Source organism: Caenorhabditis elegans, chromosome V (genome assembly GCF_000002985.6).
Source record: "Caenorhabditis elegans chromosome V".
Lineage (NCBI taxonomy): Eukaryota > Metazoa > Nematoda > Chromadorea > Rhabditida > Rhabditidae > Caenorhabditis > Caenorhabditis elegans.
The window spans coordinates 17,527,897-17,544,156 of NC_003283.11; the positions used below are offsets into that span (position 1 = coordinate 17,527,897).

Below are 16,260 nucleotides of genomic sequence, written 5' to 3' on the forward strand. Positions count from 1 at the left end.
CTAATGGCTCAGATTTTTTTAGTAATTGAATTTCCGTGACTTTTATTTTTGCAGCTTCAAATTCACCTGTCGCTTCATTGCATGTCTAGCAATACCCCATTGTAATAATCGAGTTATCACTCGACATATCTAATGAACAGCTCGTTATTGAATTTTGAATATCTGTCCGATTTATTCGCTTTCTCGTCCGAGTTTTGGGTGGCACTCATGACTTTTTTGTCATATTTTACTCTTCCATTTTATGTATATGTGCACAAAATCAATAGGCAAAGAGAAACGGTTTGTGATATTTTTCATATATACATAATATAGTTACTCACATTAAAAGGAAATTAAAGAGAGAATTTTGGAAAGTTCGGAAAAAGTATAAAAATTCTGGAAGTTTCTGAGAAGTTATCTTTACTTCCAAATGTTTCCAGAAAGTAGAAACAATTTGAAATGTTCTAAAAACTTCTAAACACTAAAAAAGCTTTCACATAAACACAAATCTATTTAAAAGTTCAGAGTTTTCCGCTAATAATGAAGCACTTCTACAAAATGATAAAAGTCGCTTACTTTTCCTTCTTTATGCTTATCGGAATAGTACTTTTTATTGGTTTTTTAATTGTAGTTGATGATTCTATTATGAGAAGCCTTGTCGGACTATTGTAAGTTCAATTGTAAAGTCCGAAATTAACGTCTGTAGTAAACCTGTTGTCAATTACAGAGTCATCCTCATTTTTAGTATCGCTTCAATTATACAACTTCTGAGATTTTTTGTGACACTCCAGGTGTTTCATGTGTTAATATTCATGCTTGCCATTCAAAATTTCTTGCGATTTTTCTTTCCATTGAAGTGTTCATCTTCGTTGAACTCTATTCATAAATATGTAAAACCAATTTATATATGCTTCGTTTTAAAGGATATCGCGGGTTACTTAATTTGGGTAGCAGTTGATCGTTTCTTGGTCCCCTACAATATTTGGCACACCGGAAGAGTTTTTTACTTGGTGAGTACTGTGGAAAGGGTATTCCGTGTGTCTTTTGAACAAATTAATCGTGATAAAATTGTTTTTCTCTTACATTAGCCTAACGTAAGAAATTAAAAAGTGAATTTGTTTCACAAATCGAAAAACGAAAAGTCGATAAACCGAAACTACCAACAAAGTGTACAGTGCCTCTGATATTCTATTCGCTTTCGGTTTTCAAGACATTTGTAAATATTTTTCAAGGAGTCTGACAAAGTTAAAGCTTCGTTAAAAAATCTGCTCGTGAGATGTCCGCCGCTTTAATTTTTTCAGAGTAGAGCTTATAAAGTTTTGTCAACAGCAAATATCTAGAAAATAATAGGAACAATATTTCGACCGTTGAAAATTTTTTGCTACAAACTCTAGTTTTTTAATTGTGCTCATTGAAAAATCTATAAAAATCACTGAAAAATCAGAAGCGACTCGAATGTTGACCGGCACCTTTTTGAAGGGCTGAGAATCTCAAAAAAAACAGCTTTGCTAAATTCTACCTTACAGGTAGAATTTTTAATTATGAATGTGCTCATTTCATTATTGTCTCCAATAATCTACATTCCAATAATGATGAAAACACGGGAAAACCGCATGTATTCGCAACAGCATGCACATCTTCACAACTACGTCTTTTGGCAAAGTATTCTGGTAGTCTCATCAAAAATGGTAATAAAAATTAGACCAAAACTTTGTCTTGTAACATTTTGCTTCAAGATCGCACTGCCATATATAATTAGAAACACCAAAATCCAGCACATTATATCGGGAATTTCAATTAACGACGGTTTTACAACACCATTGATAATTCAGTTGTCTTATTTGTGGTGCAATCGACATATTTTATTCAAAAATTTCAAGTTGAAGACGTTTGTAAAAGTTTTATGTGGCAAGACCGATGCTACTGTGCACGCTATTTCAGCTCCAATTGTGTATTCTATAACGTAAATTGCCTTTTTTTACTTGTTGCCACCTCTTGGGAAAGAGGTGAAGCTAATAAACTAATGTAGCATTCCTTTTAAAAAACGTTGATCTTAATTCAAATTTTAGTGAATGTCAGTGCAGAGCAATTTTTCTTACAACCACATAACATTTTTGGAAGACTTGAACTGTTGAATGAATTCAAAGATTAATCAATATAAAATTGTTCGAGTGTTCGAGTAAAGTGTTCCATCAAGGAAAGACTACAGTTTTTGTTGATGGCTCTTGAATCGTTTGAAAAACTATTTTTACAAAGTGTTTGTAAATTGAATGCTGTTTTTAAAAATCAAATTTATTTTCAAATCTCAAAAATGGATGAATTAAGACCGCATGCGAAAGTGTATTCCTGTTTTGACTTTGCTGTTCACATTGCTCTTCATTTGTTCCACACTACAAAGCATGATCCTGCGCTATCGCAACGTTTTACATACTCCAAATCCAGCTAAAAGTCACATGAGAGTTGCATCTGGTTGAGAAACAAGGGCTTTGCTTTTTTAGCATTGTATTTCACCCGTAAAGCCTTTTCTGGCGTTTCAGGCAAACTTGAAGGTATTAAAGACGTCTACTGGACCCAATTCCACATCGGTTATGAATGTTGCTGAATGGGTTTTAGATGGTGAGACAGGTTTAGTAATCCTCGTAGTCCATGCCGACGAATGTGAATGGTTTGCTCCAAATTGTACAGTCGAGTGCCCACAGTCTCACCATCATCTCATTCTCAACCAGAGCAAGAATGGTCTTTGTTGAAACTAAAAATTGCGTTATTAGTGTTATAATAAAGTTAAATACTAAAACGTACCAGAAAGTCCAATTGATTGGAGTCCAGTAGATCAAAAGTTAAAAAAAAAAGAAAAAAATAGGAAGGGAGCAACCACCAGTCGCCCGTGAAGAGAGGAATGATTGAATATCGAATCGACTGTTCGTGTCTGTTGTCTCCTCATCTCTCTCCAAACAAAATAAAAATATATGGGGAGGTGAACAACGCATTTTATTGAGCGTTTGTGCCGTTGGGGCGCCCTCGGCCTTGCTTTCCCCTCACTTCAAATATGAATTCTCATTAATGTTTTTAGACAAGAATTTAGAGCATTGAAACCGCGTTTAATAGGTTCCAACATGTAGCCAAATTAAAAAATATTATTATTTTATTAAGCTTTTGTTTTTCTAGAAATTAATTTCAGTACGTTACTCCCTAGCAACTCCTCAGAATATTTTATTCTTGCTAAACTTATTTTGGAAAACCATGAGAGACAAACAGCGTTCTGAAAAGTGCGAGCTCAAATCCTGTATCTGCCTCAACTGGGATATGTGTATAAGACTTGAGGAACATGCCCTTCAAAATGTGTGTGTCAAAAGTGTCAATGTTATAATAAACTACTCAAAACCCACTCACTTACCCAATCCAATACGTTGACAGTACAATGCAACTGCGTTCATTCCAGTTAGATCACCTCCGGTAGCCTCATATTTCAACTGCATTCCATGTACAAACCACCCATCGTGGCATATTTGCCACGCTTTCCATGTTCCTTGATTGTTTACACGTGGAGAGCCCAAGTAAAGTACATGCCTGCATTGAATTAAGGGCAACACTGAGATGGTGATAGCCAGAAACAACCATGATGTGTTCATGGTCATCGCTGAAAAATTATTAGCCTTCAAATTTTAATAGTTTTTTTAAATATGAAATTTTTCACTCAACGGCTCGCAACAAAGTTAAATGAAAGTGGCTGTAAAAACTGAAAAACTGATCATAGATTCTGTTATCTGTTAACACTTTTTTATGCTCACAATCATACGCACGCCTCCTAATATCATTTTTCGTAAACAATATTCCTCATTGTTAATAAAATTGTGAAGAAACTTCATATGAATAGCATAATTTAACGGGTGAGCTAATTAGTGGTCATGATTGTAATTAGATTAGAATGGACAACTTTGATTCTAACAGCAAAAATTCCTAATATCACTCTTGTTCTCATATTGTGATCAAAAATACATAGCCCCACGACTCTTATAACAGAACTTGACAACTGTTGAGCTCACCCGTTCGGGGTTACGATGTATTATCAATATCCATTTAAAATTTGTGACAAATTTATTTTTAATTTAACAATGAGGAATATTGTTTACCAAAAAAAATAGGAGGTATGTGCGTGGACATTGATAACGAATTTATGATGGCTTTCTCTAGTTTTTACAACCACAATCGTATACTGTCTGAAACAACCGATGTTCTCAATTTAAAATTCTTGTTGTAAGCATTTAATTTTGAAAATTTCCCATTTCAAGCTAATAAAATTTGAGCGATAGTAATTAAAAGCCTAAGAACACCCAGACGATCGTGAAAACGTTGCTGCAGAAAACTTCGCTGCTAGTAATGGCTCAGGTATATATGTAGCATACAACATTTGACCAGAAATTAATAACGATGAAGTACATTTTACTGAATATTGAAACAAAATGCATTTTCAAATAGGTTATCCATCTGTAATTTTCATGCATCCTGTAGCAGGATTAATCAGCTGAATCCCATGTGTAACCCAGACTCCTGACTTGTTGGTCATTGGATTCGAATCACAGTAAATGACAGGGAGATTGTCGAGCTGAAAACAAATTATTCAGTTATGAAGTGCCATCTTCAAGATATCAAATCATTGAGACTTACATAAATAGGTGGATTGTTTTCACTAAATGCAACTGGTTCATACGGAGAATCACAAAACACCCTCGTATAGAAGCTTGCTAACACCCGTCCATTCCCAACCTGCGAATCGCCATATTTTCCTTGTTTGTGGTACCACTCGAAGTCGTCAGTGCTGTTAATAACTTTGAGCACTCCACAAGTTGCGACTGCATCAGCGTTGTACATTTCTTGATTGCTACTACATGTCACACTCACGGTGTCTTCCATTTTTAAATCCATAAAGTACATAGTTTCAACAAAGACAACTGGATAACCGGAGGCGAAGGACCATGGGGTAGCTGGCAAGAAGTTCAGTTCTGTCCTCAAGGAACGTTTGTCGTTGGTTTCAAATTACGATCAGAAGAACACGAAAACGGTCGTGACAATCTCGCGGCGGACAACTTTGCCGCTCGTTGTGGCACAGAAGAACGACCTGATAATGAGACGTACCAGTATGTAGCAGGTATACAGCAAGCATTTTATACTCGTTACTTTTTTGGGAGCAAACTTTATTATTTAAGGACTGTCATTTCAAAGAGGAACATGGACTGGGTGGAATTTGTGTCCAAGAGGCTATGGTGTCTGTGGAATACAAACTCAAATACAAGAACGGCAAGGAAGCAAAGATGATACATCACTTAATAATGTAAATCTAGAGTGTTGTCTAATTTCGAAGAGTTGTATCGAGTGCACACGATTTTACATTCATTCTCCACATGTCAACACCCTTGGTGAATGGCATCCGTGGGCGAGGTGTGGTGATGGAAAGTATGCACACGGTATACAGATCAAGTACGAACAGGACCAAGAAGGCGCCGATAACACTGCTCTTAACGCCGTCGTCTTGTATTGTCAGTCGTTTGGTCATGAAGGAATCAACAAAGCGAATCGGGTGATGAGTGGAGAAGGAGCATTTGGCAGTTGGCAATCTATCAGAGCGTGTCCAATCGGGACAGTTATAATTGGATTTGCACTCCGTTCTGAGCCATATCAGGGACATAGAAAAGATAGTCTTGGTGCTGTTAACTTCATGGCACACTGCGGTACTCTGAATGGACCAAGGAATGTTACGGACTCTATTCAAGGTGCGTATAAACTGATACAGTGACGGCCAATATTCTATTTGTTTTCGGTTTGTAGGTGATTGACTTGGGTTGTTCAAACACGTGTAACTCAAGAACTGTATTAGTTAGCAAAATATTTCAAACTAACAAAATGTTGTCAATTACTTTATCTACATTTTTTATTTTGTGAAAATTGTACAGCTCTGTTCCAAAAGAAATTACAGCAGCTGACATCCGGCGGGCCCGTTTTTGGCTTGAATTTCTAAATGGTTCACAACTTTGAAACTAGATGTTTTAAAAAAACAAAGTTTAATGAGAAAATAATTTCCATAATGTTTTCTACTTTTTGCAACTTATTGTTTTGTAATAAATATACCAGGAGATTCTATACAAACAACTGAAAATGAAGCACACATGTTGAAGTTTTAGGCATGTTTTGAAAATTGCATTAAATTTTTTCACAGAGCAGTTTTCACATGGAAAACTCAAAATGTAAATAGTTTCAACATGTATAAATTTTTTAAACCTAGAATTTGATTTCAAAAAGATTTTGCTAGCATTTTGAGAAAATGTTGTCAATTGCTACTCTTCTATTGCTGGTTTAATCTTTTGTATAAATTTTCCTGATCACTTTCGGACGAAAAAACAAATTGTAAAATGTAGCAAAATTTGTTGAAAGTATTTTCTTATTAAACTTTGTTTCATGAAAACGTCTAGTTTCAAAGTTGTGGGTCACTTAACAATTCCTGTCAAAATACCAACCCGCCGGATGTCAGCTGCTATAACTTTTTCCTGAACAAAGTTATAAAAATTTGGCAAAGGTGAAAATGTAGATAAACTGATTGGCAACATTTTGCTAATTGAAAATATTTTCCTAGCAGTCATAGTTTTTAAGTTACACGTGTTTGAACAACTCAAGCAAATCACCAGAAACCCGAAAACGAATAGAATATTGGCCGGCACTGTATATGGAATCATACAGTCCCATCTTGATTTTTGAATGAAAAACCGATGTTTCACTTCAGGAGACTCATCTAGCAAAGGTAGTTGGAGTTCTGATCAGTTCTGTCCAGAAAACTACGTGGTCTGTGGAATCCAAAGTCAAATACAGTGGCCTAACAATAGTATTAATGGGGAGAACACAGCACTGAACAACATAAACTTGGAATGCTGCCAAGTTCCCGGTACATGTGTGCCTGGATATTCTATGATTAAACTGGCAGAATACGACAACTCGAAGGGTATTTATTTATTCATCTAGTTTTTTTTTAGTGTATAACAGTTTAAAGGGGAAGGTACAGTTTCTGCATCATTCGAACGGAAGACCTCGTATGCTCGGAAATCTGGGAAAACGGTGGTTCTAACCGAAGAGGAAAGGAATACTATTTATCAACGTAACGTTAATTCACTTAAGAGTTGAACTCAAATACAATTGATTCCAGAAATTTCTGCAAGTGTTTCCGGTAAAATCCATTTTTCGATGTCAGGAGACTTTAATTATCAAAGAGCCACAACAGATGAGATATTCACTTCAACAGAGGTTCAAAAGATGCTGGAAGATGCAATAACCAACGAAAGAACCGTATAGCATTGGAAGTAGTTTTTCAGAGAGTCTATTCATGTATATTTCAGGAAACCATGTCATTTACGGTACCCGCGAAATCACGTCTGCTTATCGAACAACTATTTATCACCTGCGGAGAGCATCGTATTGGATTGGCAAAGACCGTCTCAAGAACTGTATGATCGTTTCTAAACCAATTGAAAAATCAATACGACCTCATTATGTCACTACATAAATTTGTTAACATATTCTAAACTTAACGCTCCTGATAATTGTGCTTTCCAAATAATCAGAAGTGATAATAAATATATTTTTATCAGAAAAAGAAATTTTTATACGGTCATAATCTTTTCTTAATTTCATTTGATTATTAAATTTTCTTTTTTCCTTGGTTTGTAATTTACAATGCGGTTTTTGCGTATTTATTCCTTTATTATCCACTTCATCTCAATTGAAAATAATCATAAATATTACAAAAATAAAATTTACAGGATCATAGTAACAATATAAAGATTACAAAAGATTTAAAGGTCCTCCAATTTTTTATTGATTTTTTTGTTTTTTTTCCCTTTCTGACTCCAACTGTTTTCTATAGTATTTAATATTATCCTTCCAGCTTTATAACCTTCTCTTGTTCAGCTTTCACTAGGACAACTTGCCAATTGTACTCTGTTTCGAAACAATCCGATTCGCTTTCCGCCGCGCTTTTTTCGGCCAAGTTTCCCCAATTCGAGAATTACATCCATCTGTAAAATAGAAATTTATTTTTGAAATTGGAACAGGGGGAAAGTATACATTCCTTATGTAAAACTGAAAACTGTATTACAATAAATAGCATACAATAGATTTCTTATAAGAAACAAACAATATTTGTTTGCGGCTTTCTTTGAAAGGTGGTGTCGTCAAAATTTTTTATTGCTTCATTAGACTCAGAATTGTCTGAAAACGCCGAATTTCATAATGAAACTTCTCAAAAAAAAACGTTATGGCGGCTCAAAAAAGGACCTTAAATTTAATAAAATTTGAAATTTGACAGACTTGTCAATGCTACCAAATTTTACCAGTTCTAACACCAGATCTGACAGTTTTAAGTCTAATAAAGCAATTTATAAAATTTCGACTGCATCATCTTTAAATAAAATTTTCAAATATTGTCTTTAAGTCAGCAGATATTCAAGAGAAGAGATTAAGATATTAATACCTATTCTGATTATCATTATTCCATCGTTGATCGGCATGGCAATATGCCAAGAAAGTAAAATCAATATAAATCTAGAGAATATAGATAGAGGGCAACACACCAGTCGCCCGAAGAGACACGAATGGCTGTCAGATTTCTTTGTTAGAGCCCCGACAGGAAAGGTCCGCAGGTGGAATATGGAAATAAGGCGGTGCAAAAGAGGCAAAGAGATTCGGGTATTAACCACATAGTTCTCTGGACGTCATCGGATGACCAATAAAAAGGCGGCGCCTATATTCAGAATTTCATTAAAGGAGGACTAACGGTTTGGACGATTTTGAACGTATAGACCCAAAATGGGCCGAATTTCGTAATGAAACTTCTCAAAAATTCTATAAAATGTTTTTTATGGTTCATAATTTCGAAAAAATTACACTGATCTTAGCTAAATTCTCGAATTTTGTCCACTTTTCCGTGTCGAATCTTCTCAAAATGGCCTTTTTTGGAATTACCATTTTTTATTGCATATTTTGGTAGCTTATCTCATTCATTTTCGTCGATTGATGTAAGCAACACAACTTATAAAACAAAACAGAAATTTATTATCGAGAGGTAGATCAAATATTGAGATTTTGTGACACGTAGAAGAGATCAATTTTCTAGAAGAGGCGGCTTTTGTTCTTCGTCTAAAAATTGGAATAATGTTTTTTTAACAAAAAAAAAGGAACGACGAAAACTTACATGAATTATCCGTAGGTTCCAGTTTTACACGCTCAGTTTCCTGAAAAAAATATTGGGGTATTCTGGACAATTTTTAAACTTAGTAAACAAAATTTGATACCAAAAAGGGTCCTCACCTGTACACGGATGATTGTTTGGCTCGGTGCAGGGGGTCTTGCTCGAATTTGTACAGGGAATAGAGGAACAACTCTATTTCCAGTTGGTCCTCTAAGAACACCTCTAGCTGCTCCAAATTGTCTAGTATGTCTACTAACAACTCCGACACCCGCTGGGCCTCTAGCCCGAAACTGGCCTGGGTGAGCACCTCCAAGGAGCGGTGGAGCTCGAACTGGACCAGAATTTTCACGAGCAGCGAGTCTAGCTCGTTTAGGAATTCCGTAAGGCACATCTGGTTCGGCTTTCGTTCTGTATGGTAGACGGTGTCCAATGATCTTTCGTCGTATCCGTCTGGGATCGTGAACAGCCCGAGACCATCGATCATTCAAAAAGCGTTCCGGAGCAATTTTTCTCAGTGGCCAATTCGGATCAATCGAATCTATTGGTCCTCCAATCACACCCAATCGTATTTTCTCCAAAGTCGACAAAGGTTCAGCGTCGGCGAACGCCTCATAAGCTTCCAGTCGCCAGACAGACTCATCGCTCAAAAGCTCCAAACGTTGATCATCTGTTCCATGTGCATATTTCTTTTGGAATTCTGTGATCCGTCGCTCGCATACATCGGGTGCCAGGTTGGCACGAATAGCAGCTGCAAGACCTCCGTAGTTGATGGTGTCGGCTCTCTAGAGAAAATACTTGATTTTATAAATTTTCAAAAAATTTCAGGGTCTCACCTGGAAATCATTCAAAATCGAAGTTTTTTCCGCAACAGGAACATTGCAGGCAATAAGAAGAGCATCTTCAAGGATATCCGAGTATATTCCTATCTGAAACACAATATTTTATTAGATTTTAGAAAATTTACTGACCAAAACTTGTATTTTTTATAAAAAATGCAAGCGCGCCCCAACGAACGAATGCTATTGGCGGGAGGCTTACATTTAATACGACGCAAACTGAGATTATTTCAATTTTCAAAGTATGACATGAAAACTAAAAAAACTAAAGTTTTTTTCAATTAGGAAATGTGTTTTTTAATATTCTTACTAAAAACTGTGTTATTTTTCATAAAAAAGCTAAAATTACCTCATCCAGAGCCCGTTGAAGTCCTTCAAGCGCTAGGGCAAGTTGATGAGCACTGTAGAATGACATGGTAGTGGTTTATAACGTCTGAAACAAAGAATTATTAAAAAATCGATGAATTTTGCAAAGAAATGGGACGGTCGTCAAGAAGAGACGGAGAGAAATTGGGAGGAGAGAGTGAGGGAAAATTGCAAACGCAGACAGAAAAAGATGAGCGAGAAGGACATCTGATGCAGGAAAATAAGGTTTTGAAGAAAATCATAATTTTGAGAAAATCTGAGATTGCCGCTGATTAAAAAAAATATTCCGACTAAAGTCCCAAAAGTAATTGAAATTTGACAGCGAGCGCGCCGCAACGACACTCCGTTATTACACTGCATGTAGTTTACAGTTTTTCCGCGACCCCCGTCCGAGGTTTGCTTTTTTCACAGCCATCTCTTCCATTTTGCGAAAATGGGGGAAATTCGAATTTTACCAGCAGCAGAGATTTTTGGATTTCAGCAATATTTTATGAAAATTAAGAAAAAAATTTGGACGACAATTCAAAAATTTCACTAAAAAATTACTACTCATTGTAACAAGAGGATACACTGAAAAAGTGAAGCATATTTTAGTACAGAATCGAAAAATGTTAGGTAATAACCTATAGTAAGTTTTCAAAATTTTTGAAAATTTACCAAAAACATAATAATTGCAACTGGGAAATTTTTTCACTCTCGATTTGGATTTCCAAAATTTATGTGGTATCCTAAAATAGTGCCACTTTTTTTTTAAACTTCAGTTTAAAAATCTGTTCGTTTTCCTCTTGTGACTGCAGATGTCTTGCCAAAAAAAAATTCAAAATTTAAAAAAAAATTTTATTCATGGTTATTTATCAAATTGTCTCATTCAAAAAGTCTTGGAACCCGCAAATCTGGAACTTTTTCTAACTTTATTCTTCGAAGGTTGATAAAAACAGAAGATTGCGTTTTTCCTGGCAAACTGTGTCCACTTAATAGGTTGATTACTTGTTGGCAGTCATTTTTTACATTCCAGCGCCTGAAAACTGATACCAGGTTGGATCGCTCTTCAATTATGAAGCACTTACACATTTCTGAACTTTTAAAGTGAATAAATGAAGCAAAAATAGATAAAAATCAATAAAAAGCCAGAGAAGACAAGAGGAGGGCAACACAGCAGTCGCCCAAGGAGACACGAATGACTGGAGCACCGGCGGGCAAGGCCCACTGATGGAGCAAGAGAATTAGACGGCGAGAAATGGATAAAGACAGCTGTGTTGAGTTGATTTCTATCAAACCAGAGGTGCGTGGCAGGGATGTTCAAAAACGTTTTTTTTTTGCAAGAAAAGTGCAAGAAATGCAAGAAAATGCAAGATATGACAAACTGTTCAATTTTTTTCAAATTCGTGAAATAGTTTAAAGTAGTCGAGTAGACACCCCATTTAACATACTAGTCCACTCCTGGAACAAAACTTAATAGGAAGTTTTGAAAATATTGCAATTTAAAAATTATACGATTTATCAACTTCCACGTCCACTTTTTAACGATATGAAGCATTTTTTGCAGCTGTCTGAACCAGGGGTAACGGAATTCTGGCTTCCCTCATAAATCGAAATGACAGAGTTTGCCGAACTAGGCCATTTTGAATCCGAGAGAATTTGTGTAGATTTACGGCGCGGCTAGTTTTAGTTGTAAAACTAAATTTTTTTGTCCGCGTGGAATACACGATTTTCCCACGCGTTGTCCGTCAGGCGATTGTCAATGGAGCGCAAAAATTCAATGAGAAAGGCCAGAACCTCGTGAGGGGTGTGCGGCAAATTTTGAAATTTGCCGAGTTCGGCAAATTCGGCAAATTTGCCATGTTTAACAAACTCCGAAAAATGTGATATTCTTTGCTGTTTTTTGGAGCACCAAGACTACTGAATTCTTAGCTCACATCAAGTTTTTGAATAAGTTCGGTGTGAAGTATCTGCTTAAACATCGAAATAACTCAATTGTGTGCCATTTTACTAAATTTTTGGGGACAAAATCTATAGTTTTGGACAAAATTGTATTGTCAAATTTTTGATGTGTGCGGCAAATTCGGCATATTTGTCGGGTTCGGCAAACGACAAATTCGGCAAATCTGGCAAATTTGCCGCACTTTTGAATTTTTAAAACTATGATAACTGATACCATAGGCGCTACTCCATTTTTAAGCTTTAGCTCAAATACTTAATTCAATGCATATTTTTTCAGACACAACTCAGTGCGAACAGGTGAAAATTTGAAATTTCTCGCTGACTGGTTTTATTGCTCAGACCCCAACATGAACCACCTCGGACTTCTCCAAAACTCACCGACTTTATTAAATCAAATTATTTATATTTCTTATATTGTTGTCACTATTGTATTTATAGTATGTGGTGTTCTACTTTTGCCTATTTATATTTATGTCGTTAAGATTAATAAATCCAGAGATAAGGAAATTCACTTGTTTGCGCTGACAACTCTATTTTACGGGATGATTGTGCAAATGTATTTAATAGCAACAATATTCGTTATCTTCTATTTAGTGCTCAATTTTGAAGATGATATGTGAGAATTTTCAGAGTTTTTTTTAGAGAAAACTTGAAACTGAGCAGTTGAGATTTTTTAGAGTTGGTGCATCTAAAACAATTCTCACATTCCTTTTTGTATACCAACTTTATATTACTACTCAAGTCTTCCAAATTATGTTGCTGAGAGTTGCTCTTGAGAGATTCATCGTTTTCTTTTTCCCGGAGCTTGAAAAATATTTGAAAACCCTGGTGTTCAAAAGAAAATGGAACATATATGTGCTAGTAGCTAGTAAAGAAATACTTTTACTGTATTGGCATTTCACAAGTAGTGAGTATTACGACCACATGTTTGTAGTTTGGTTTTCGGTTAGTTTCGGAGGCTCGTAATCCCTAACACGTATGTTTACTCCAGAGACTCTCAATAATATGGTTTGCAATCGTTCTTCTCGCCAGTTTTTGCTACATTCCTATTTTAATAAAAGCCACGCCAACGCACAAGACTAAGCTTCAGAAGTATTTGTGCTGGCTGACTATGCAAGTATTATGTGTTAAACTGGTGAGCTTAGTGTTGAAAGGCCGGCATCACACCGACGTGCGCTGCTGTGTGTGTGCAGCGAAGGGTAGTTTTTTGAAGCGACCGACACATTTGGGGTTCCGCTTTTTGGCGTGAAATGAATAGCTTGGGGTGTGCGCAACGTAGTGCGATGTTGTATGTGTTTGGAAGCGGCCGACACGTTCGGGGTTCCGCGCCTCACTATACATGCGGCGTGCTCGTGGTGCCAGAATGTCCTATTTTGGTTTGATCTTCAAAAAATGCGGGAATTCAGATGCCAGCCAATTTCGCATGGTCAAGAGCGTGCTGAAGTCACATTTTTCTGGGAAAAAATTTCCGCATTTTTTGTAGATCGAACCGTGATAGGACAGCCTGACGCAACGTGAACAGGCCTGGTTACCAACCTACGGCTTGATAAACGTTCGAATCCAAACTTCGGAAGTGCGGTTTTTGGTTGATCGGTATCTGAATGCTAGGGTGTTGTAAAAACTTCGAAATAGACGGGTCAAGCAAAAGGCCATCCGGAGTCGCGAAGTCCGAAAGGGTTCGTTTTTCAGGCCTATACCAACCAAGAATGTTAGACTATTGATACAGAGGTTCTGTAAAACCAAACAGACCAAATTTAAGTCTTGCAGGCCTATCTCCCGCTTCTCATCCCATACGCCGGCTCCATTCAGGTCCTCGCTTGCAGTTTGATTGGTTTAGACATTTTCACATTGCCATTCATTATTGAAGTATCATATTTGATATGTGATAAGAGGAACATGAGAGTAGCGATATCTCTGGTCAAACGGTTCCAAATTGCTGTAGGATATTTATGTGGTAGCCGAGGAGAAGCTACGGTACACCCTGCAGAAATCCAGAGAGAAAGAGTGAATTCTGTGTTGCCATGAAAATATGTACATTAATAAAATATTTTATTAGTAAATACGCATTTTTAGGCCGAAAATGGATATTTTTAAATAAAAATGCCAATTTGGTGTATGTAGATCATTTTTGAGTCCTGCAGGCCTTCTGGAAGAACTCCGTGTAAAAATTAAAAAACAAAACAAAAAACAAAAAAAACTCCGTCGAACCGGATTCGAACCAGTGACCTAAGGATATCTGCCAACTCTACAGTCCTCCGCTCTACCAACTGAGCTATCGACGGCATGACGCAAACGCGCCGGAAGGGCAATGAAAAGTGTGATAATTGTCCGGACAGAGATGAATGACAACGGGGTAGGAGGCAGGCGCCAAGGTCGCTGTAAAGAGAAAAGGGCTCCAGGTGAAATTTCGAGTTCTAACTCGGTGCTCTACTTACTCACAAAGCCCGTTTTCTTCATCACTCACATAAAAAATGAATTCAACATACATTCCAAAAATTATCAAACTACTACCAATCGAGAAACTTTCTTTCCGTCTGTTTTTTCTATTCCTTGTCGTATTCCTACTGCTGAATTGTCTAATATCACCACTTTATGTATTTGTCAACAAAACGAATCGTCCTAGAGATAAAACAGTAGGAATATTTAGGAAAAAAAGCAAAAAAAAGCTAATTCAGATGCTTCTATACCCAACGACTAATCATTTTTATGAAATGACAAAGAAGTCATTTTTCACATTTTTTGGACTGCTTTTTGTAATATTTTGTGCACTTTTGCCAGAGCATTTTCTTCCAGGAAACGGCTATGAGAAAATGTAAGAAACAATGCAAATTTTCTGTTAAAAAACTAAAAGTCATAGGAAATACATAAAATCTGTTTTATTTCGATCAACTTTTACATTTCAAAATATAAGGGAAGCCAGAAGCACGTGACATGGCGTAAAAAATGCTCTACGTTTTGGCGGGAATTTCAAATTTTCTGAGAAACAGATTTGACGGAAAGTTTATAATTTTGAAGAAAACTCTCTGCGGGAAATACTAGTTCTGAAAAAAATTTTCAAACGTTGTTTTCTTAATTTTCAGCTGGCTGCTTCCAATTGCAATTGCCATAATCCCAATATGTATCTATACTCAGTACATTATAACTCAAGTTTTCCACCTGATCACATTAATTCTGTCTCTGGAAAGATTCATCGTGTATTTCTTCCCAGATTCTGAAAAATCTGTAAACACCGTGCAAATTGTCGTTTTTCAACATATTTATATAGTTTACGGTGCTTTTATTGGCAAGGACGCCGGCTTGCTGCTTTTCTTGTTTTTTTGGAAAAAGTTAGACGGCGAAGCAATTTTGTTAATATATTCGGTTAGAACAGTTCTAATTTTCTTAGAATATTTCTTTTACTTTCTATAGGTTTTGTATATAGTGATAAACGGATGTGTGATTTTATCTGCCATATTGTATATCCCAATAATGATCAGTGTACGGAAGTTATCAAATTTAGCATCAGCTCAGGAGAATACGCCGCAAAATTACATATTTTTGCAGACTATCGCCGTGATTGTGTTCAAGTTTGTAGGTTTTTACTATGTGGTACTTTAACAAAAAAAACATTTTTTTTAACTTCAGATTGGGTTATTTCCGGTGATACTTCTAGCATATGAATTTACTAAAAAAGCAGTCATTGTTTGTATTATTTCAATAGCAGCTCAAGATTTAGTGGGGACACCTTTGATGATCCAATTGTCGTAGGGAAGTAACAAGCGAAATGTTAAAGTTCTAATGTCTTCGTTTGATTTAAAGAGGTTTTTGATAACTATACTGACGAATTATTACGAATCTAATACTGTTCATCCGCAGAGTTGAATATTTTTGTGCAAAATAAAACAATTTCAAAGGGTCATGTTTAAAAAT

The 16,260-nt window shown here is 36.2% G+C and overlaps 6 protein-coding genes, 1 long non-coding RNA gene, 1 other non-coding gene and 2 pseudogenes across 15 annotated transcripts; 4 read left to right on the plus strand and 6 right to left on the minus strand.

Annotated features, from left to right (window-relative positions):
- Positions 1 to 132: 132 nt before the first annotated feature.
- srz-90 (Serpentine Receptor, class Z) lies at positions 133 to 2,014 on the plus strand (the record flags this gene model as incomplete). The annotated part of the gene is made up of 5 exons (NM_001356783.2): positions 133 to 279; positions 505 to 647; positions 707 to 989; positions 1,506 to 1,667; positions 1,716 to 2,014. The coding sequence occupies 5 exons, from the start codon at positions 133 to 135 to the stop codon at positions 1,944 to 1,946; spliced, it is 966 nt and encodes a 321-aa protein (NP_001343574.1). The 3' UTR covers positions 1,947 to 2,014.
- Positions 2,015 to 2,606: 592 nt separating this feature from the next.
- Positions 2,607 to 2,690, minus strand: C18D4.12 (uncharacterized protein; the record flags this gene model as incomplete). Its single annotated transcript, NM_001380851.1, has 1 exon — positions 2,607 to 2,690. The coding sequence occupies one exon, from the start codon at positions 2,688 to 2,690 to the stop codon at positions 2,607 to 2,609; it is 84 nt and encodes a 27-aa protein (NP_001367253.1).
- A 226-nt stretch (positions 2,691 to 2,916) lies between these two features.
- C18D4.4 (C-type lectin domain-containing protein) lies at positions 2,917 to 3,614 on the minus strand (the record flags this gene model as incomplete). Of its 3 annotated transcripts, none has more annotated exons than NM_001269816.4 (2): positions 2,917 to 2,924; positions 3,374 to 3,614. In NM_001269816.4, 2 exons carry the CDS (start codon positions 3,612 to 3,614, stop codon positions 2,917 to 2,919), a joined length of 249 nt encoding a protein of 82 aa, NP_001256745.2. The 3 variants fall into 3 exon arrangements, with proteins under 3 accessions (NP_001256745.2, NP_001256746.2, NP_001263915.1); NM_001269817.2 differs by lacking the exon at positions 2,917 to 2,924 and adding an exon at positions 2,968 to 3,017; NM_001276986.3 differs by lacking the exon at positions 2,917 to 2,924 and having other exon boundaries at positions 3,366 to 3,614.
- Positions 3,615 to 4,456: 842 nt separating this feature from the next.
- C18D4.3 (C6 domain-containing protein) lies at positions 4,457 to 4,890 on the minus strand (the record flags this gene model as incomplete). The annotated part of the gene is made up of 2 exons (NM_075040.1): positions 4,457 to 4,582; positions 4,645 to 4,890. The coding sequence occupies 2 exons, from the start codon at positions 4,888 to 4,890 to the stop codon at positions 4,457 to 4,459; spliced, it is 372 nt and encodes a 123-aa protein (NP_507441.1).
- Positions 4,891 to 4,924: 34 nt separating this feature from the next.
- Positions 4,925 to 7,472, plus strand: C18D4.10 (annotated as a pseudogene). Its single transcript has 6 exons — positions 4,925 to 5,125; positions 5,184 to 5,747; positions 6,752 to 6,967; positions 7,016 to 7,120; positions 7,169 to 7,308; positions 7,359 to 7,472. Coding segments are annotated over exons 1-6 (1,340 nt in total).
- A 217-nt stretch (positions 7,473 to 7,689) lies between these two features.
- C18D4.6 (Transposase) lies at positions 7,690 to 10,479 on the minus strand. Of its 3 annotated transcripts, none has more exons than NM_001028497.5 (5): positions 10,394 to 10,479; positions 10,042 to 10,134; positions 9,328 to 9,990; positions 9,212 to 9,251; positions 7,690 to 8,036 (listed from the first exon to the last, which is right to left on the minus strand). In NM_001028497.5, exons 1-5 carry the CDS (start codon positions 10,457 to 10,459, stop codon positions 7,936 to 7,938), a joined length of 963 nt encoding a protein of 320 aa, NP_001023668.1. In that variant the 5' UTR covers positions 10,460 to 10,479; the 3' UTR covers positions 7,690 to 7,935. The 3 variants fall into 3 exon arrangements, with proteins under 3 accessions (NP_001023668.1, NP_001263916.1, NP_507442.2); NM_075041.8 differs by lacking the exon at positions 7,690 to 8,036 and adding an exon at positions 9,054 to 9,156 and having other exon boundaries at positions 10,394 to 10,477; NM_001276987.4 differs by lacking the exons at positions 9,212 to 9,251; positions 9,328 to 9,990; positions 10,042 to 10,134; positions 10,394 to 10,479 and adding an exon at positions 8,492 to 8,592 and having other exon boundaries at positions 7,714 to 8,036.
- A 796-nt stretch (positions 10,480 to 11,275) lies between these two features.
- On the minus strand, positions 11,276 to 11,579 carry linc-14. 2 transcript variants are annotated; one of them, NR_102108.1, is made up of 2 exons: positions 11,478 to 11,579; positions 11,276 to 11,428 (listed from the first exon to the last, which is right to left on the minus strand). It is a non-coding gene; the product is annotated as a long non-coding RNA linc-14 (long non-coding RNA). The 2 variants fall into 2 exon arrangements; NR_102109.1 differs by having other exon boundaries at positions 11,306 to 11,428; positions 11,478 to 11,541.
- Positions 11,580 to 12,698: 1,119 nt separating this feature from the next.
- On the plus strand, positions 12,699 to 14,376 carry srz-25 (Serpentine Receptor, class Z; the record flags this gene model as incomplete). The annotated part of the gene is made up of 4 exons (NM_001356784.1): positions 12,699 to 12,967; positions 13,029 to 13,296; positions 13,343 to 13,486; positions 14,119 to 14,376. The coding sequence occupies 4 exons, from the start codon at positions 12,699 to 12,701 to the stop codon at positions 14,374 to 14,376; spliced, it is 939 nt and encodes a 312-aa protein (NP_001343598.1).
- Positions 14,377 to 14,549: 173 nt separating this feature from the next.
- C18D4.t1 lies at positions 14,550 to 14,633 on the minus strand. The gene is given in 2 exon segments: positions 14,550 to 14,585; positions 14,597 to 14,633. It is a non-coding gene; the product is annotated as a tRNA-Tyr (tRNA).
- Positions 14,634 to 14,822: 189 nt separating this feature from the next.
- srz-57 lies at positions 14,823 to 16,212 on the plus strand (annotated as a pseudogene). The gene is made up of 5 exons: positions 14,823 to 14,984; positions 15,027 to 15,163; positions 15,432 to 15,711; positions 15,760 to 15,921; positions 15,976 to 16,212. Coding segments are annotated over exons 1-5 (978 nt in total).
- The last annotated feature ends 48 nt before the right edge of the window (positions 16,213 to 16,260 follow it).

Bases quoted from the DNA above. Each gene is read 5' to 3' on its own strand.
- C18D4.6 (NM_001028497.5), bottom strand. From the start codon at position 10,459: ATGTCATTCTACAGTGCTCATCAACTTGCCCTAGCGCTTGAAGGACTT. The intron at 9,252-9,327 runs GTGAGGACCCTT...TATTTTTTTCAG, and splicing joins AAACAATCATCCGTGTACAG to GAAACTGAGCGTGTAAAACT. The intron at 8,037-9,211 runs GTAAGTTTTCGT...TCTATTTTACAG, and splicing joins GGAACCTACGGATAATTCAT to ATGGATGTAATTCTCGAATT.